Here is a 21,791-nt window from a genome sequence, read left to right on the forward strand (position 1 = left end):
TTGACATCCGGACGCCTGGATGTCTCAGTCAGTTAAGTGTCTGACTTTGGCTCAGGTCATGATCTCCCGCTTTGTGAATTCGAGCCCCGCATCGGGCTCTCTGCTGTCAGCACAGAGCCTGCTTGGGATCCTCTGTCTCCCTCTCCCTGCCCCTCCCCTGCTCACTCACAAGCTCTCTCTCTCAAGAATAAACATTAAAAAGAAAAAAAGAGTTGACATCTTTGACACCGAAACTCGCTCCTGGTAACTTCTCCAACTTCTCCTCCCTTGGTCTGCTGTCCAACATCACCTAGATTCCCTCTTTTTCTCACGTATGTGTTCCAGCATTAACCAAGTGCTCAGTGTAACCAAGTGCTACACACTTCCCTCAGCCCTGGAAACACCACTCGAATGCATGGACAATCCCTGTCCTCCTGGGACTTATCTTCTGGTGAAGGACACAGCCAGCAAACAAATAATGACATAATGACAACTGTGATGGAAAAGGAAATAGAAGGGTGCAGTGATAGTGTATATGATGAGGGGAGAGGTACCCATCATCTCCTGGGCTCCAAGAACGCTTATCTAAGCCATCAAGCATCGCTCACAGGTGACTCTGTGTTCACCTCCAGTTCACCTCCAGGTCCCTTCTCTGAGCGTGCTTCTATTCAGCAAGTTTCCCCTCTAAGCTCAGAATGGAACACAATTCAGATGAGGTCTGTGTCACCCTGATAATGAGTTGCTATTCTGGCAGCATTAGCCCATTCATCTCATTATTGAGTTCTTGTAACGCCTCCTGGGCTCTCCGCTCAGGGTCATGCTATCCTGTGAGAAGAACCAGTAATTACTGATCCCCTGTAAAGCCTAGGGCCTGAACCAAAGAATTCTCTTAGCGGCTTGATGAGTTATTCACGGTCACTATCCTCATTTCACAGATAGGAAACTGAGGCCTTAAAGAGATTGATTTTCTCAGGGACTATTGATCAGAACCTAGGACCACCTGACCCAGGCCCATGCTCTTCCAGTGTTGGTGTCCCAAGCATTGAAGAATGTGAGAGGGTCAGAGTGACTAGCACAGACCTGAAGCAAACAGCCTATTAGTATGTATCATCTCTCTAACCTCAGAGGCACTCAGCCCACATTTGTCAACATTGTTCTTATTTTATTTTTTTTTTAATTTTTTTTTAAGTTTATTTATTTTTTTGAGACAGAGAGAGACAGAGCATGAACGGGCGAGGGGCAGAGAGAGAGGGAGACACAGAATCAGAAACAGGCTCCAGGCTCTGAGCCATCAGCCCAGAGCCCGACGCGGGGCTCGAACTCACGGACCGCGAGATCGTGACCTGGCTGAAGTCGGACGCTTAACCGACTGCGCCACCCAGGCGCCCCAACATTGTTCTTATTTTAAAAAGCCTTCTAAAGTCCATATACATGACGTGTCACAGCACTCCACAGTAGTCCCATTTAATTGGGGGATCGGACCCGTAGGTAAGTGAGTGCATCCCAGCTTTGTTTCAAAAAGAGTCAAAATAAGGCGGAGCTTCCAAGGTGTGGCCATCACGGGGCCTCCTCCTTAGTGGCTCCTGGCCCCCCTGCTCCAAGTCTGCCTTTCACCCACCACCCACCCAGCTTCCCAGCCAAGGCTGAGCAGGAGCTCAAGTTCATTGCCATCAAGCCCGAAGGTGTGCAGCATGGCCTAGTGGGTGAGATCATCAAGCGCTTAAGGCCGAAGGGGTTCCGCCTCGTGGCCAAGAAGCTCCTACAGGTGTCTGAGGACTCCTGAGGCAGCACTACATTGACCTGCAGGGCCTCCTGTTCCTCCCCGGGCAGGTGAAGTACATGAAGTCAGGCCGACTGGCGCCATGGTCTGGGAGGGCCAGAATTCGATGCTTGGGGAGGCCAACCAAGCAGATTCTAAGCCAGACACCGTCCGTGGGGACTTCTACCTTCAAGTTGGCAGGAATGCCATTCATGGCGGTGATTCAGTAAAAAGTGCAGAGAGGGGTGCCTGGGTGGCTCAGTTGGTTTGTGGGGCGGAGCCCTGCTTCTGGCTCTGCACTGACAGCCAGAGCCTGCTTGGGATTCTCTCTATCCCTCTCTCTCTGCCCCTCCGCTGCTTGTGCACATGCGCTCTCTCCCAAAATAAATATTTTTTTTAAGTGAGGAGAAAGAAATCAGCCTCTGGTTTAAGCCTAAAGAATTGGTTGACTACAAATCTTGTGCTTTTGACTAGATCTGTGAATAAAAAAGGTGGACAAAGCATCAGTCCCCTTTGGCACCATGTGATGTGGCCCTGGACACAACTCTTCATTCCACTGACTTGGAAGTAATAGAATCAATCTTTCTTTTCTAAAACATATTTACCAATTAAGCCTTTGGAAACTGGAAAAAAAGAAAAAAAACAAGAACAAAAAGGATCAAAATGTCAGAAATTAGATTTGTCTGATACCACGTATTCTTAGAAAAACCCCTACTCATACCTAATGTCCATATTCATTTTCTAAGGGCCAAAAAGCCATCCTTTAAAGTCATTTCCTCTAGAATTGGGCCAAAGTCAAGTCCACCAGTCTGTAGTTTGCTGACTCCCACTCACTGCTATTTTTCAAGGCTAATGGCAACAACTCAAGGGGCTCATCTGCAAATACTCTTGATACCCTAGGAAATTCATGGTCTACTGTCAAATTTACTTCCTAATTTAACAACACTTGTCTAACATTTTGTAGATACACTGCAGTGATCTCCTTACCTATCTTATTAATAATAATCAATAACGGGGCACCTGGGTGGCTCATCAGTTAAGCCTCCCAACTCCTGATTTCGGGTCAGGTCATGACCTCACCATCATGAGATGAAGCCCCTCATAGGGCTCCATGTTGGGATTCTCTGTCCCTCTCCCTCTGCCCCTTCCCCTCGAATGCTTCCCCCACCTCCTCTCTCTCAAAATCATCATCATCATCATCATCATCATCATCATCATCAGTAATGGCTAACATCAAGTACTCATGCTCTAGTGGGGCCCTGAGTTAAATAGGAAGGAAACAGAAATGGCTGATTCCAATTCTCTCCAACCCATTGTGTTAGTTGCTTGGGCCACTGTAACAAGATACGAATGGCTCACACAGATACTGAGTGGCTTACACAGTTAAGTTTTTCCTCACAGTTCTAGAGGCTACAAGTCCAAGATCAAGGCTCTGATTGATTGAGTTTCTGGTGAGGACTCTTCCTGGCTTGGAGACACCACCACATGGCCTTTCCTTAAAGCGTGTGTGAGAGGATAGAGAGACAGCAGGAGCTGTCTGGTAGCTCTTCTGATAAGGATGCCTAATTACTTCCTTACTCCAAGTTCAGCTATAGTGGGGGGTTAGGTCTTCAACATATGAACAGGAGCTGGCTGGGGGCAGGCGGAGGGTGACACACATGCATTCAGTCCCTAACACCCCTAAATGGAAGACTTCCTAAAAAGAGAAACTGACCTACATGTTCAAGGCAGAGAATATAGATGAATTCAGTACCAATGACTCTAATTGCCTATTTTTTGTTCCAAGGCAGGAAAATCTCACAGTCTTGACTTTCCCCTGAGCCTGGTTATAGTTGATGCCAGCTGACATTAGCGACCTCTTTGGCCTGGGTTTCAACAACTCCTGGATGCCCATCACCAGCTGACTCATCCCCTCTGCAGTAAGCAGAGCAGAACTAAGGTATTTCCACCAGGGCTCAGTTCTCTCGCCATGCTGCCTTCCCCACAACCTCCTCCAGTCATTTGCAGGAGGGCTTATGCCTTCTGGCCTACTTGTTGCACCAAACATGGGAGCTTACTTTTCATGGTCTTCTTGACTCCTGAGAACTGGTCAGGAGAAGCAAGGTCTAACCTCTTGCTGGTTCCAAACCGTATCTTTTTATCAGGTTTAGTAATTCCAGAGCACAGACATTCAGCTTGGGGTTATTGACAATATAAGACTTGTTTTTGCTTTCTTATCATTGTACTCATTCACATTATTTATTGCTGCATGACAAACTACCCCAACATATAGTAGCTATATTACTTATCTGTTGCTACAGAACAAATTACCTCAGAACTTTGGGCCCTAAAACAACATGTATTATCTTGTGGTTTCTGTGGGTCAGGAATGTGGGCTCAATTAACTGGGTCCCTTTGCTCAGGCTCTGGTTCAGGCTGTAGACACTGTGTCATCTGGAACTGAAGTTATCCTCAAGCCTAGACTGGGGAAGGGTCCACCTCAAAGCTCATGCTTGTGGTTGTTGGCAGGATCTAGTGCCTCATGGGCTGTTGGTTGGGGGCCATTCTCAGTTCCTTACCCCTTGATACTTTCTACAGGGAAGCTTCTGACAAGGCAGCTTTGCTTCATCTGAGGGAGTCAGTGAGAAGAACTAGATAGTGAGGGTAAGACACAAGTCACCTAACCTCACCGGTGACATCCCAATGTTTTTACTCTATTCTTTAGAAGCAAATTACAAGTCCATCCAACTCTCAAGAGGTGGGGATCATGCATGAAAGGGTGTGAATATCTTGAGGTGGGGGGGGTCACTGGAAACCATTTTAGATGGCATCTACTACGGTGGCTTAAAACAATAGTTTACTATCTCTCGTGGTCTTGTGTGTTGACAAGCTCAGCTGAGTGGTTTTTGCTGGGGGTCTCCCTTGTGAATACAGTCTGATGACATCGGGGCCGCAGTCATCTGAAGGCTTGACTGTGTTGGACATCCAAAATGCATCCTCTCACATGTCTGGTACCTGAGCTTGGATGGCTGTAAAGCAGGGGGCCAGCCAGGCAGTCTTTCCCATGTGGCTTCTTCCACACGGCTAGCTTGGGCTTCCTCATAGATCTCCAGGAAGTTTGACTTCAAACTTGTGGCTGGTTTCCACATGGAAACTTTTGCCTCAGATTCTGTTTTTGAGAGAAGCAAGCCGAGATCTTGTTAAACGTGAAGACAGTTTTGCCCAGGAAGTTGAACTTCAAACTTGTGGCTGGTTTCCCCTCGAATGGTGGCTCCGAGACACCAAAGAAGAAGCTGCAGGGCTTCCTATGACCTGGCCTCAGACATCATTCAGCATCACTACCACCATATTCTGTGGGTAAAACGCCAGTCAGAGCCAGCCCAGATCCACGGGGAAGAGACAACAGAAGAGCATGAACCCTGGGAGGAGTGGTTCTCTCGGGTACCATCTTGGGAGACTGGTTTCCATAGTCTTGCTACATAATGTTTGCTTCCTCTGTTCTCATCTCCAAAGGTAAGATAACTGCGCAGAACTCCCAGAATCACTATAAAGTTGACTACTATGCTAAGGAGTTTACACAAATGATCTCATTCTGTCCTCTTAGCACTTTGAAACAAATGCCCTCTTTTTTCCTTGGTACCCATTGGTTTCTGGTACTTGCAATAATGAAGCATAGGGAGTAGAAGCAGGGCCCAACCCTGGCTCTCACACACTCTCATGGGGCACAGCCCTTGCTCATGGGCCCCACTGCTTCGACTCATCAGGAATTAGTGTCCAGCATACTAATACCTTCACCTTCTCTGCCTGTGGTATTTTAGGATTTTTTAGGTATCACTCTCAATTTATTTGACTGAAACGTAGCTTTTATTTTGTTCTTTGCATTTGGGGGACACTGCATGAACCAGACTAACGCCATCTTGAACAAATCCGCCATGATGACTGGTCTGTGACCTGAAACGTTGAGCACAGCACCCCCTCCATCTCTTTCCTTTTGCTTAACCACACCCTTAACTACACCCCATGCGGTAACGTCCTCAATCTGGCCTGTGGCCATGACACACACCTGCTCTCAAGCTTTGTCCTCCTGGCTGGTCCCCCACATGTACTGTCAGCCTCTGGGGTTACAGAAGCAGGTCTTCAGGAGGTGGGGCTGTAGAGATCTCCTGTCTTATGATGCTCAAGATATGCTTCTGTCCATAAGACCCCTTAATAAACCACTTCTCCTCAAGAGGGACTTGTCGGCCTTTTCCTTCAGCCTTTGGAGGTTGTTTTGCATACACTTCACTTTCACCAAACAAGTACCATTCCACTACCATCACCTGCGACTTCCCTGTGCCGCCCTTGACTTCTCATTTCTCCAGGGCCTGGCACAAAGCCCGGTGTGGAAAGACACCCAGCATGCGTACTGAACGAAGGACAGCTGGATTTGCCAGATGACTGGCAATATACTGGCGTGTCTTCTCATGGTTTCGAGGATGGGGCGGAGGGCACTTTCCCACGGAAGGAAAGGGCGGGGGCTGTGGGAGCAGCAAGCGTGTCATTCAGAGGTGGGAAGCTGAGTGTGTTCCCCCGTCTGTGAGGACACCTTGCTGGTCCCGGTTTTCCTGAGACTTTCCTAGTTTTAGTACTGAAAGCCTGATTCCCGGGGTCCTGCAGCCCCAGGCAAACCAGGACAGCTGGCCACGCTCCTCCCGGCCTGTATTTCTTCTATGGGTCACTGGGCAAAACTGTCTTCACGTTTAACAAGATCTCGGCTTGCTTCCCTCAAAAACAGAATCTGAGGCAAAAGTTTCCATATTAACTTTATGGGAAGCAGGTGCTACCCCAGGGAAGCATGGAGAGAAAATGGAGGCAGGGGCTCAGGAGAGTAAATTCAAGGGAGTGCAAGCTGTCCGGGCTTCACTACCAACATCTCTGGTTGCTTGATCTTGCAGAAAGATTGCCAGAAACTACCATGTCTGGAAACAGTCCGTTGGCTCTGTCCTGCCATCTGGCTTCCGCGGTCCGGAGTCTGACCAACACATCTAGGTTGTATCCTGGGCCCCTGCAAGCAGGCACTGGGGAGTCAGGGCCTATGGGCACCAGTCCAGCCGATGAGGGGTGAACGAGCCTCCCCCCAGTGGGGCAGAGGTGGCAGAGGCCAGGAACTATGTGGACCTTTATCAGGACGACTCAGGTGCAGAAGCAAGCATGGCCATGGTGGGGAGGGATGGGAGGTTGGGGGCAGGGCCCAGGGGGCTCTGGGGACTTGTCCACTTGATTCAGCACAAAGAGGTGGAGAAGGTTTGAAGTCATTGTTGCAAAGACTGGGCAAATGAGGGTCCTGGGGAAATCTAACAGGATTCTGGGGCTTCCTGGAGGCCCCAGCTGACGTCTTTGATCTCATATTAATGATGACTTCTAAAAAAATGTGACTCCTACTAATGCCTGCCTGGTGGTGATTTCTTCTTGCAAAAGAGCAGCTTAAGCACAGAGAAGAGAGTATGGGTATTGGTCAAAGACTGGGAGCTCCCAGGCAGGCAGGACAAAAGGGCAGAGGAACAAATTAGTTTAGAACAATGGGACTCAAAATGTATTGAAGTCAAAATCACTTGAGAGCTTTAAAAAGGCCCAATACCCAGGCTGAACCCCAAACCAATCCAATCAGAATCTGAAGTAGAGCTTAGGCATCATCATTATTAAGGCTTTCTAAAGGCTTCCACTGGGCAGTAAATTTGGTAAGTGGTGGTTTGGGGCACTGGTAAGAGATCAGAATGACAAACCCATGAAATCAATGCAGAATCGCTTCCAGCTCCTTCCTGGGGTCCAGCTGCATTTTTGCCCTTTGATTCTGTAAATTATCTCTGTGTCTTTGTAATAAATTCCTTCTTTTGGGCTGAAATTAATACTTGCAATCAATAGTCTTAAATGCTGTTGTACCATATCTCTATAAAGTGACAGTTAATGCCTGGAAGTGTCCCTGACATTGCGCTCGACAGTGAGAACTACAGCAAAGTCATCATTACTATTGCAACCCGAAGGGACGGTGTTTGATTTTGCATTTTTGCCCTGCAAGCAGCTGAGGAGAACAGCCATAAGAAGAATGCCAGGTCTGGAACTTCTCAATCATTCACCACCGAGCCGTCCATGTGCTTCCCCTTTCCGAACTGACTTTTAAGTTATCTTTGTTGGCCTGAATCAAAATTGAGGGCTCTCTTCACCGAGCCCATGGGGTTACAAGTCAGAAATGCTGGACAGGTAAACTGAGGAAACTGGTAATAGTCCTCACATAGAAACATAACCCTTCTTCAAGTCCTCATGGGGCTTGGGGATTGGAAATCAACACGATTTGTTAAGAGCACTGCCCTACAAATAACCGCACCCGAAGGGCACTTTCCGAGCCATGTGGGTGTATTCAAAAGAATTGAAAGAACACAGCTGTCCCCAGGTTATGGTATTTTTTCCAAGTTCGGTTTGCTTCCCTCACTCCCTAGGAGACAAAGGAGGTAGGACAGCATTCCCCCCCTGCTAATGCTCCCCCCACTTCTGTGTGCAGCACCCCCAGGGCCCTGGCTCATCACATGGCCTGCCTCTACCTTCAGAGCTCTGCTTCCAGAAGGGGACCAGCCGGCCACTGGAGCAAGCCACTTCCTGCACAGCAAACCAAGCTGCTCAAATTAGATCCACAATTTACCATAAATTGCCAAGTTAGCGTAAATGTTGAGTTGGCCAGTTCCAGGTACGAGAAGGGGCCGTCCAGCTGCAGGTCCAAGGGCCCTTAGGCCACAGAAAGGCCACCAGGCTACTTTGGCCTTGAACATACAGAAGAAAGGTCTTTATCCTGACTTGCAGGATGCAGACTAAAGGGCACAAAACTCAAGAACTTACAGGGTCAGGGAGGAAGGCAGGAGCCCTGGTATAGAAACGTCCAAAATGGGCAGAGCAATGCCCTGCAACCTGGGCTGAATGAGGGGTAGGGGTGGGGAAACCTTCAGAGAGTGGCCTCTTGTAGGGAACAGTGTGGGCGCCCACCCACCCCGGGGAATGCCTGCAGAGGGGTCAAAAGCAGTGGCTTTTGAAAATCTTGCCCCCTGGCACATTTCGTTCCTTTAAAAAAAAAAAAATGTTTATTTAGTTTTGAGAGAGAGAAGGAGACACAGAATCCGAAGTAGGCTCCAGGGGCTCAAACCCACGAACCGAACCGTGAGCTCATGACCTGAGCGGAAGCCAGACACTTAGCAGACTGAGCCCCCGGCGCCCCCAGGCACATTTCCTTTTAGTGACTTATCAGAGCATCTGTGGGTTGAAATACATACTATTTATGCATTGCTTTCATTGCTTGTTCTGATTACCTTTATAGTAGCTGTTTTTGTTTTTTAAGTTACGGAAGCATGCAAGATAGTAGCAAGGAATTTCATTTCGGGACAGGAAAGGCGGTGCCCCGCAAATAGTAGTTGCTTTAAAAAGAGCCTTGAGGCTTTCTTGCCTTGGGGGGGCTCGCCTCTGGGAACCACGGCCCCAAGGTAACCAGCCTGTCTTTATTCCGCAGGCAGGGCGGACAAGGGCTGAGGCAAGAAGAGAAAGCTGGACAAAGGAGGGAGAACCAACAATCCTGAGTGGAGAAGTTCAAGGGCGCACCTTCTGTCCCCTCTGCCCAGGACTCTGGTGCTGCCACCCCACGTGCACACACGCGGCTCCAGGCGGTCGGTGCAGCCTCAGAGCCTCAGACCCCACGTCCTCAGGCTGCAGCCGCAGCCGCACCTTTGGGTGACCAACCTTTGGACACTCCCGGGACTGAGGGCTTTCCCAGGACACTGGACGTTCAGTGCTAAAGCCAGGACACTTTGGTCACCTTACCTCTGACCCAACAGCCCCCAGAAAACTGGTTTCCCACACACACATCACACCCATGCACACCACACACATACTACACACATGCCATATACACACACACACACCATACACCACACACACACACACACACACACACACCTTTCCCAACCTGAACTTCATAAAGTTCAGGCAGCTCAGCGTAATCATCTCTGCTGGGAAGGCCATTACCGGGTCACCCCCTTCAGGCCCACAACACCCCCACCCCCCTCACCCTGTGGTCTTGGGTTTAGAGCGAGGAGGGATCTGAGATCCTTCTGTGAGATGTGCAGACCTGATTTCCAGGATGGTAGCAACAGAGCCAAGTCAAGACGCAGCCCTCCTGGCTCATGTTCATCAGTCAACTGCTAGTTTAGAAAATATCCAGAGGGGAATCTTAGTCCACAGCCTGTATCCACACATGGGCTATCCTCTTCAAGGAGAGCCTGTTATGGGTGGAACTATGTCCCCTAGTTGTCGAAGTCCTGATGCCCAGTGCCTGTGAATGGGGCCTTATTCAGAAATAAGAGTCCTGATGCACCACGACTGGTGTCCTCATGGGGGAAATCTGGATGCAGAGGCAGACAATGTGAAGACACTGGGAAAAGACGGAAGGCCATGTACCAGCCAAGGAACAGCCTCGGAAGGAACCACCCTGCGGGCACCCTGAGCTCAGAACTCTGGCTTCCAGAACTGGGAGACAACAGACATCTGCCACATAAGCCGCTCGGTTTGTGGCACTGTGTCACCGCAGCCCTAGGAAGCTAATCCAGGGTCCCCGCTTTCATATTTCGAGCTTTGGAGGCCTGTTCTCATCTGGAAAATGATGGTCTTCTACTGTAAGAGTGGAGTCCTTGCTGTAGCTGAATGCTAACCAGCCCCGGGGAACAGTTGGACTTCTTCCTGCTTTGCTCTCAAGGAAATGAATGTCTTCATTATGAGTTTCCTCTCGGTTCAGAACAAGATGCAGCTAGCTTTAAAGAAAAGAGAAAGGGGTGCCTGGGTGGCTCAGTCGGTTAAGCGTCTAACTGGCTCAGATCACGATCTCACGGTCCATGAGTTCGAGCCCTGCTTTGGGCTCTGTGCTGACATCTCAGAGCCTGGAGTCTGCTTTGGATTCTGTGTCTCCCTCTCTCTCTGCCCCTCTTATGCTCTGTCTTGCTCTCTCTCTCTCTCTCTCAAAAGTAAACATTAAAAAAAATAAAAAAAGAAAAGAGAAGAAAACAACTCTGCTGCATGGGCCAAGGCTCTGTTTACATGAAGGCACACATAAAAATAATTAACTTGGGTGAGCCACCAGGAAGAACCCTGCTGTCTGAACCACAGGTGCCATACAGACACCAGCAGCCAGTTAAGGTCATTCAGGACATCCCATAAGCACAGAGTTGTACAACCTGGAAACACCAAATGATAAATGAAAGAAAACATGAGATGGGCTGGTGGCATTACATATTAATTGATTTTTTAAATGTTAAAACAACCTTGCATTCGTACACCACTTGGTAATGGTGCATAATCCTTTTTTTGATAATCCCATTGCTGGACTCAATTTGCTAGCTTTTTGTTTTGTTTGAAAATTGTTCTGTCTATATCCATGAGAGATTGTGGTTTTCTTGCGAGGTCTTTAGTTTGGTAACAGCATAACTGTGTCTCTTAGAATTTATCCACATCAATTATCTAATGGCATTCCCTTGTAATCTTTTATTTATTTTATTTCTGTAAGATTGAGAGCAATGTTCCCTCTTTTATTCCTGATTCTGGTAATTTGCATCTTCTTTTTCTTCTTGGTCGGTCTAGCTATAGGTTTGTCAAGTGAATTGATCTTTTCAGAAAACCAACTTTTAGTTTTATTCATTTTCCCTATTGTTTCTCTATTTTTCTTTAATTAATCTTCAGCATACTCTTTACTATTGTTTTTCTTCTGCTTGCTTTGGGTTTTCTTTTCTTCCCCAATGTTTTAAGGTAGAAGGTTAAGTATTGATTTGAGCTCTTCCCTCTTGTTTAATATGTACATTTACAGCTATAAATTTCCCTCTAAGTACTGCTTTAGCTGTATCCCAGGTGTTCTGGTGAAGTGTGTCCTCACTCCATTCATCTCAAAATATGAATTTCCTTTATGATTCATCTTTTGCCAATGGGTTATTTAAGAGTGTGTTGTTTAATTGCCACATTTGGAGATTTCCTAAATTCCTTCCTATAATTGATGTCTATTTTCACTCCATGGTTGTTGCAGAACTTCTTTTGTTTGATTTCAGTCCTTTTAAATTTATTACATCTTGTTTCACGGACTAATATATGATCTATCCCAGAGAATGCTCTGTGTACACTTGAGAAGAATTTGTATTCTACTGTTGTTGGGCATTGTATTCTATGGATTCCTAGTAGGTCTAGTTGGTTTATGCTGTTGTTCAAGCCTTTTATCAACATCATCAATCTCTTGGTTAGTTTTTCCATCCATCATTGAAAGTGGGTATTGAAGACTCCGACTATTATTTTTTAATCTTCTACTTCTCCCTTCATTTCTGTTAGTTTTTGCTTCATGTATTTTAGGCTCTGTTGTTCATTGCATACAAGTTTACAGGGCTATATCCTCCTAATGGTTTGACCCTTTTATCATTATAGAATATTCCTCTTTATCTCTCAGTAACATGTTTTATTTTAAAAGCTATTTTATCTGGTAGTGGTATAGTCACACCAGCTTTTCTAAGTTTGCTGTTTGCATGATCTATCTTTTTCCATCCTTTACTGTCAACTCATTTATATCTTAGAATCTAAAGTGTGTTTTCTGGGGGTGCCTGGGTGGCTCAATTGGTTAAGCATCTGACTCTTGCTTTTGGCTTGGATCATGATCTCACAATTTGTGAGATCAAGCCCCACGTCTGTTAGCGCAGAACTTGCTTGGGATTCTTTCTCTCCCTTTCTGCCTCTCTCTCTCTCTCTCTAAAAATAAATAAACATTAAAAAAATAAAGTGTGTTTTCTGTAGACAGGATGTAACTGGATCTTGCTTATTATCTCATTGACAACCTCTGCCTCTTGATAGATTGTTTTGTTTCTTCACATTTCATATTATAATTGATACAGCTGGAGTTATGTCTGCCATTTTATTTATCTTCTATATGTCTCATGTCTTTTTTGTTCCTCTAGTCCCCTTTACTGTTTTCTTTTGCATTATCTGAATATTTTCTACTGTAAATTTTAATATCTTTAATAATTTTTCACTATATTTTTAAAGTTATCTTCCTGGTGGTTACTCCAGAGCAACTACTGCCCAGCAAGCAATTCCCAGTTGTACTGGGGGCTCATGTGGAACTCTTCAGTTCATAGCTTCCACCTATTAAAAACTGGGGCCAAATATGCTTGCCTGTAATTTAGTGAAACTTCTTCCATTGTTTCATTCATTCATGCTTTTAATGTAGCAGGTATCACACACCTATTGTGTGATATACTTTTTTTTAGATGCTCATGACATAGAGACGGATTAGACACAGCCTTACCACAATAAAGAATGCTAGCAAACCCTGGCGGGGGGAGAATGGAAGAGGAGACTTCTGTGTACTGGTAATATTGCTCAGCAGAGGGAGGAAGGAGTCTCTGAGTCAGAGAACTCCCAAGGGCAGCAACAGTTTGGGGTCTTTTATAGCCACAGGGTTTGCCATATCTATAGCCAGCAGATGTTGAGTGCTGTTTCACAGGGATACAAAGCAGGAAGACTGCAAATAGCTAAACATATGCATATTGGGGCTATATGTAAAGCAATTAGATATGTAAGAATTTGAGTTAGGCACCAGTGGGAGTAAGTCAGGCATCTGCTATGAAATCAGTGAGGAAGGAAACAACATGGGAGCCAACATGCAGGGACCACCCTTAACTCAATTGCAGGACAATATGGTAGAGGAAGAAGGCAGGCCAACATTTGTTGAAGAAGACAGTGTGGTTGCACCCAAGGAGGCTGGGATGAAGGAAGTTTGGACTAAGCATTTGGGAAGGAGTCAGAGTTGAGGGAAAGACTGAGACATGAGAACAAGACAGAATAATTGATGGAGCAAGATCCCAGAGCATGGGAGCAGAAAGCAGTCAGGAGTCATGGGGGAGGGGTGCTGCCCTGGGAGGACTTGGGTAGGTCTGGGAGTTGCTGACCTGTCCTAGTGCCCACCACTGGCCCCTCATACACATGTTTGCTAGGTCCTTGGTCCAGGGCCCTTCTGAGGCCTATCTGTGTCTTGTCCCAAACAGAAAACCAGCCTTTCTCGCTGAGCCAGATTTGTACATAACTCTAAGTTCTCAAGCATACAAGTTTAATGAAATGATTTTTCTACCTTTCTAAAATTATGGTCTCATCAGAGATACTTACGTTTCCTCCCACCAAAAAAAAAAAAAAAAAGACAAAGAGAGAGGTCAGTACTCTAATTACAATGAATTGTCCCCAATAACTTGAAAAGAAGGACAAATGTTAGCCAGCTGAAACATTAATATGAAAATCATGTTAGGTGGGTCGGGTCTGATGGGTCATTAACATCAAAACCAGCACATATATGCAGGTTTGCCTTAAATGGAAAAAATGGTCCTCAGACCTTTAAACCTACCTATAACCTGAACAGATGTATTAACCTAAAAAGGGAGTTAGGTCAGCCTAGAAGTGTGGAAAAAGCCAAGGTGATTGGTGACAGCGGCTGCTGTGCTTTGCGTGGGGGAGGAGCCTTAACTAATGATTTCCAGTATTGCTGTCCTGCTGGCAAGTCTGGCCCATTGAGACGGACGTACCAGGCACCCTCAGCTTAATGCTCTTAAACATTCTACTCACCCCTCTTGGGTTTTTCCATCCTGGCTGAGATCCAGCCCAGGCCAATTAAATCAGAATTCTTTTTTTTTTTTTTTTTAATTTTTTTTCAACGTTTTTTATTTATTTATGGGACAGAGAGAGACAGAGCATGAACGGGGGAGGGGCAGAGAGAGAGGGAGACACAGAATCAGAAACAGGCTCCAGGCTCCGAGCCATCAGCCCAGAGCCTGACGCGGGGCTCGAACTCACGGACCGTGAGATCGTGACCTGGCTGAAGTCGGACGCTTAACCGACTGCGCCACCCAGGCGCCCCTTAAATCAGAATTCTTGAGGGTACTACTGGGCATTTGTCCTTTTAATTTTTTTTAAAAATGTTTAATGTTTATTTTTGAGAGAGAGACATCATGAGCAGGGAAAGGGCAGAGAGAGAGGGAGACACAGAATCTGAAGCAGGCTCCAGGCTCTGAGCTGTCAGCACAGAGCCTGACAAGGGGCTCAATCCCATGAACCATGAGATCATGACCTGAGCTGAAGTCGGACGCTTAACTGAACCACCCAGGCACCCCTGGGCATTTGTCTTTTCAAAAGCTCTCCCAAGTTATCCTGATGTGCAGCTAGCATTGGGAATTCCTGATCTAATAATCCCCTGGTTGTGATGCCATGACCACCATTATCTGTGTTCTCAGGGGTCTGCATAACCCAAGTAAATAGACTGGCATCCTGATTCTGTACATTAGCCCAGAGCTTAGTTAATGAGAATCCTTCTCTTGATGTGCTGGCTAAAGTAGGCCATCAAGACTAAAGGTGGGCCCCTGGGCCCTGATGAATTCACCAAGGTGACGAAATGTTGCTTCTGAAAGCCTCTTGGGTAAGGACCACTGGCATCACTTTTCTGGCCAAGAAAATTCAAGCCCATCTTCGTTTTGCAGTAGTATTTTACAGAGGTAAAGTAATAACATGAGAAACACAGTATGGGTCAGCAAAATGACCAACCACAAAGTCTCCAAGAGCTGAGCTCCAGTGGAACATATTTACTGTCCTTCATTTTTCTTCAGCTCCTTACTATGTATTTCATGGACATGGGGGCCTGCCTGGTATCCATTCCTCACATCTTCTTCCTAAATGAGTTCCAACCGTGTTTTGCTCTCTACCTCTCCTCCCTTGAGGACACAAGCCTTAGGGAAATTAGCCCCACCCTCAGCTCCTGGGGTGCTCTGATTTGCCTCTATTTCCTTCCCAGGAGCTCAAGAAAGAGCAAGGGCCCTGATGTCACCAATGAGACACAGGAGTTGGTTTTCTTTTAAGCTTTCTATTGAAGCATAATACACAAACAGCAAAGTACACACTTTGTGTGTATAGCTTGGTAGATGTTCACAAACTGAATATGCCTGTGTAACCAGCACCCAGATCAAGATACAAAATATTACCAGTAGCCATAAAGCCCTCTCCTGCCCACTTCCACTCACTATTCTCTCATGGGTAACCACTACCTTGACTTCCAAGAGCATAGAGTCATTTTGCCTGTTTTATACTATATATAAGTAGAATCAAACAGTATATAGTCTGTGTATATACTCTGAGCTTCTTTTGCTCATGTTATGTGTGTGTGAGACTCATTTTTGTTGTGTATAGTTGTAAGTTGTTTACTTTCCTTGCTGTATAATATACCATTATGGAATAAGTCAAATTTATCCATTCTACTGTTGATGAGTATTAGGTTGGTTTCCAGTTAAAGAGTATTACAAATTGTGTGGCTATGAACATTTTAGTCCTTGTCTGTTGAGGACATGTATAAGCATTTCTGTAGGGTAAATACCTAAAAGGGATTGCTGGGCCAAAGGGGATGCATATGTTCAACTTTAGACAAACAGTCACATATGGGACTTGTCCAATTTACCTTCCCATCTGCAGTGTATGAAAGTTCTGTCCTGGTCAACACACGTCTGCCTTCTTCATTGTTACATTTTGGTGGGAGAATAGATGAGATTCAAGGAGTTTTGCTGCAGGCTTCAAGTTATCCCTTGTCTTTTAGAGGAAGCCAGCCCATTCTGCCCATGAATGTCAATAAGAAGCAATAGCTTACATGATTATTAGTGGCCAATGGAGGCCAAGTGCCATCAAGTTAAAAAGAAAGGACTTGATAACAGCATTAGGCTGCTGGATCTACAACTCAATTTATTGCCTCCCGCCTGCTTTGGTTTTTCTGTTGTCTGTATTGGAAAGCATCTTCAGTGTTATTTTCACAAAGAGTTGAGCCTATGAAATCTTTGCTTTATTTTTCTTATGTGGAAATTTATCACCAGTGAACTACAGCGATTACTCCCAAGGCCAGGGAGTTGGCAAAGGGTAGAGTTGAGACTTAGACCCAGGATTCAGACTCAGCTTACATGGTGCTGACTCCCCCTTTCCTATTGGGCTGTACCACTGTCATCTCTCAGTTTGTGCAAATGACTAAGAGTCCTTTGATAACGTGACTGCCATTTTTCAATGATGCCAAATCATGTAGCCAATATGCAAACAGTCATGGCATCTAATGGAGGGACCAACCATCTTTTGAAGATGGGCATTAGCAGCTGTCTTCCTTGCTGTACCCTATTACAAGGAAACTGTCAGCCACATGAAGCAAGGCCCAGTCCTCCAGGGGAGAAAGGAAGGGTGCCTTTTAATCATAAATCACTAATGAGGAAACAAAGGCAGTGAGAAAAGCAGGAGCAAAAATTATACTAGCAAGTTCATCTTCCAGCTAAGCAGATGCAGGAGCTGTGACTATCAGCTTCCCAACTTAGAAGCTCAAGAATATTTCGCCTAGTTTTGTAAAGGTACAACCCATTGATATAAAAATCCAGTGGAGCAATGGAAGATAGATCGATGACCTAAAACATCGCCTCACTATAAACCAGTCTTCATGATTCAGCCTCACTGCTCTGCCAACACACAATATTGTCAAGCATTCTGTAGTTGACTTGTTCTCATAGCAGGGGGACAGAATTCACCACTTTCCCCTTCCAACCATGGTAAATTCGTGGTCTTCAAGATCCAAATCAACTGGTGGAGTTGTTCCTGAAGCATAGATTCAGATGCTTGCTGTAGGACAGGCAGCCGAACTGCTCATATCACTCCCCCCACTTAAAGCCTTCAATGGCTTCACACTGGAATTCTAATGAAATTCACACTTCTCGGTCTAACGTTCAAGGCTAAATATGACCTGGCCCTACCTGTTTTTCTGACCATGCTGGTCTTCTGTCTATTCCTTAAATACACAGTAGTCCCCCCTTATCTGTGGTTTTGCTTTCTGTGGCCGCTTCAGTTACCTGCAGATAATCCTGCCTCTGATATATGGTCAGCAGGTCCATAGTAGCCTAATGTCACATCACAAAGCCTATGTCATTCACCTTACTGCATTTCACCACATCGGCGCGTTGTCATCTCACATCATCACAAGAAGGGTGAGTACAGTACAGTAAAATATTTTGAGAGAGACTACATTCACACAATCTTGATTATATTATAATTGTACTATTTAATTTTTAGTTGTTGTTAATCTCTTACTGAGCCTAATTTATAAATTAAACTCTACTGGGGCACCTGCGTGGCTCAGTCGGTTAAGCATCTAACTCTTGATTTCAGCTCAGATCATGTCATGGTTTGTGAAATCAAGTCCCCCATTGGGTGCCATACTAACAGCATGGAGCCTGCTTGGGATTCTCTCTCTCCCTTGCTCTCTGCCTCTCCCCAACTCTCTCTCTCACTCTTTCTCTCAAAAATAAATAAACTTTAAAAAATAAATCAATTAGGGGAGCCTGGGTGGCTCAGTTGGTTAAGTGTCTGACTTCGGCTCAGGTCATGATCTCACAATTCAGAAGTTCAAGCCCCACGTAGGGTTCTGTGTTGACAGCTGGGAGCCTGGAGCCTGCTTTGGATTCTGTGTCTCCCTCTCTCTCTGCCCCTCTCCCGCTCATGCTCTGTCTTTCTCTCAAAAATAAACATTAAAAAAAAAGAAAGAAATTTTAAAAATTAATTAAACCTTATCATAGGTATGTATGTATAGGAAAAAACAGTATGTCTAGGATTCACTACTATCTGTGGTTTCACTGGGGGTCTTAGAACATAACCCTTGCAGAGTAGAGGGGACTACTATACCGTGTTTATATGGCCTCAGGGACATATACTCCCTCTTCTGGAACTTCCCTCCTTAGCTCATTGTCTAGTGAGCAACTCATTCTTCATTCTTAGTCAAATGTCACTTTCTCTAAAAGCCTTCTCCATTACCTTCTCTGAAGTGGCACCCCCATTGCTCCTTATCATGGCACCTGGTTTATTATCTTGCTAGCCCTCATTACAATATGTAATCATTTGTTTATTACCTATAAGCTCCATGGTATCAGGGACCCTGTATCTCTAACACCCAGAATGGTAGCAGGAACACAAGAGTTAACTCGATGACTACTCATTGAATAAATGGGTGAATGAACAAAAGATGATCCAATTGTGAATTAACCAGTGGTGTGGCTTTGTTCTCTTCTCTGCTACCTGAATTAAGACCATTTAGCTATTCACTACATCCCTTGCCAAAGAAATGTTCCCAAGAAAATAAATACAGAGAAAAAAAAATAGAGTGGTGACAAATTAGTAGGAAAGGAAACTGGAATATTCATCAAACATAAGATTGAAAACTACCTGGGTTTTGTTGATTTGTTTGTTTTTACCATACTGTCAGGTCTCCCGGGGGGCTGCATTAGACAGATTGTGAGTCTCATCCAGAGACTCACCACAGGGATCACTTATCTTTTAAATGGGCTTTTCCACTCAGTAATTCTCTGACCAATGTATCAGTCAGCAATATATTGCTGATTAGCCCCTGGGAAGCCATTGGACTTTTGAAAAGGTCTGATGATAAGTGTGATATATGTGTTTCTAGCACATATATGGCTATTAGGGCCTGTTGTGAAAAAATGACTATCACCCCTTCAAAGATAGCTGTGCGGTACAACTTCCATCCTTAAGCACATAGTGAAGTACATCATCCATTGAATTTTCGCCTCCTCACAAACCTTCTGGTTCAAGCTACCCATTTTACAGATGAGGAAGCTTGCAAAGCAAAGTCAGCAGATAACTTTCACAGGGTCACAGAGCTAGTTAGTAACAAAACCACCCTAGGGCCCCAGACTCCAGACTCCAGACGGGGTTCTTGCATGACAGCACAACACATCAGCTAAGTCCACTCGCTACCGATGGACATGGTTTCCCATCAGAACAGCAAGGGGCCACTGCCCTGCTGCAGGGCTCTACCAGCCCTCCTAGCTGTCACCTTAGCTACACGGAGAGGGTGCCAGAGATGAACACAGACAAGCCCAAACCAACAACTCCTTGGGGTTGCCAACCATGACCTCCCACAGCATCTTCAGTAAGGTGCTGCTTAGCCCTGAGGCCATCTGCCCCCAACGCTCAGGAACATCCCAGCCTCAGAGATTTTCACCAAAGCCCAGGGGCCTGAGTAGCTCAAAAGAGATGCCAAGGCCCTCCCTGCCTGACGCTGGAGGGGGAGTGATCCTCTCCCCAAACCCGGACTCAGCGAGGCCTGAGCAAGACCGTGGGGGCGGTAGGCCTGCGGGTGGGGGGTGGGAGGGGATGACAGGATGGGAGGAAGAGAGGGAGGAGCAAAGCAGGGACGAAAGCCCGTGGGTCCCCTTCTCCGGATTTGAGAGTCTCGGCTCAGGTTTCTAGGGGATGGCTATACAGCTCTTTACCCCGGCTCCCCGATCGCAGCCAGAATCCACAGACCTGCCCCCATTTCCGCCCCTCCTCCCACTACTCGACACGCGCCGGGGTGAGGTGGCGGCCCAGGGGCTGGACCCTGCCAGGCCGGGAGCGCAGCCCGGTTCCCGGACTAGGGAGGCGGGGGCGGAGGCGGGGGCGGGGGCGGGGGCTGCCCGAAGCCCGGGGTCCGCGCCGCCTCCCCGTAGCCCGGCCGGCGGGGGCCCGCCCGCCCCTACCTGTAGTAGCGGTCATCTCTGAAAGGCGTGAGGTCCTCCTTCAGCTCGCGGTACGCCTCCTGGAGCCGCTTGCACAGGTGCTTGAGCTCGCTGCAGAGCGGGGGCTCGAAGGCAGGGTACTCGGCGTCCATGCCCGTGCCGCGCCCGCCGTCCCGGCGCCGAGCCCTGCGTCCCCTCCTCCTGCCGCTCCGCCCTTTGTATTGCTTCCTTCGTCCCTCTCTCTTCCCTGCTCCGGGGATCGGGGGCTGCCAGCGCACTGGGCGGGACCGAGAAGGAGGAGGAGCAGGTGGCGGGGGAAGTGGGGAGGGGGCGCGGGGGGAGGTGGGGCGGGGCGACACGAGGGGAGCCGGCCCCTGCAGGGCTGCCGATGGGATCCGCTGCCGAGCCGCGGGGGCCTAAGGAGGGGTGGGTGCCGCGCCCATCGGCCGCCGCCCAGGGAGAAGGAGCGGGGGGGAGATCCAACACAAGGTCATCTGCCGCCCAGGACAAAAATATGAAGGGCCATCCTCTCTGCTGATCGTGTTGGGAAAGGGGAGAAACTGGAGGTGACAGAAAAAAAGGAAAATGGGGCTTGGAGACGGACCGAACAGGTCAAAGGCTGGAGCCTGCTCCACGTTCAGCACCATGGACAGCCCCAGACTGCTTTTCCCCTCCCCCCCCACCCCCCTCCCTGGGTTCTGCTTGGCCTAATGCAAAAACATTTAAAACCAAGCCCATTCTGGTTATGTCATAATAAATATTTTTTAACGATAAACGAATGTGTCCAAATGAGATGCCTCTTCCCACACGTTCTATAACCACGGGATCTGGGGGTGGGGGGAGGCAAGGGAGTTTCTCATCCTCTACAAGCTGAACACTAGAATATAAAATAGAAACTTACAAATTAACACATCTTCCGTGGGACTAGTTATCTAAAGATGGTGATGGTGTCATCTCTTGTGAATTTTCACAATAATAAGTGAAGAAGCAACTGTTCCTCATGAGGTCGGTGCATTTCCACCTGAATTCAGGACAGGTTTACACACAAGGTTTATCTTTTTTATGTATTGGGAAACATTTTGCAAATATACATTTTGGGCCACCACTTGCACTACTGAATATAAATTATAGAATACAGGTCCCCGGAATCTGTATTTTTCAAAGCTCCCCAGGTGACTCTAACCATCACTCCTTTACATATTCTCAGAATTCCCATGTTATGCTCTAATTTCACCCACTCTTCCATGCTCTTTTTTTATAAAACATTTTTATTTTTAAACAATCTTGACTGAGCCAGCCGGGCGGCCCTATCCCCATGTTTTATTTCCTCCTTCCCCTTAGATTTTGGAACAATGTTTTGTCTGCTAGCCAAGCTCTCTTGTCAAGTCTTGCAAACATTCCCATAACTTCTGATTATCCTGTACCCTGCACAGTTCAGTTTTAGCCTTAATTTGTTAACATCTCATGTATTT

General features: G+C 46.7%; 1 protein-coding gene across 1 annotated transcript in view; it reads right to left on the reverse strand.

Moving 5' to 3' along the window:
- Positions 1–20,566, reverse strand: part of TMEM181 (transmembrane protein 181) — a 75,948-nt gene extending 55,382 nt beyond the window's left edge. The window contains exon 1 of the mRNA XM_040448746.1: positions 20,341–20,566. Coding sequence (XP_040304680.1) covers positions 20,341–20,471 — 131 coding nt within the window. The 5' untranslated portion in view covers positions 20,472–20,566. The remainder of the gene's footprint in view (positions 1–20,340) is intronic.
- Positions 20,567–21,791: the final 1,225 nt, after the last annotated feature.

The sequence above is a fragment of the Herpailurus yagouaroundi genome, unplaced genomic scaffold, assembly GCF_014898765.1.
Source record: "Herpailurus yagouaroundi ecotype Mexico unplaced genomic scaffold, PumYag 198, whole genome shotgun sequence".
NCBI lineage: Eukaryota > Metazoa > Chordata > Mammalia > Carnivora > Felidae > Herpailurus > Herpailurus yagouaroundi.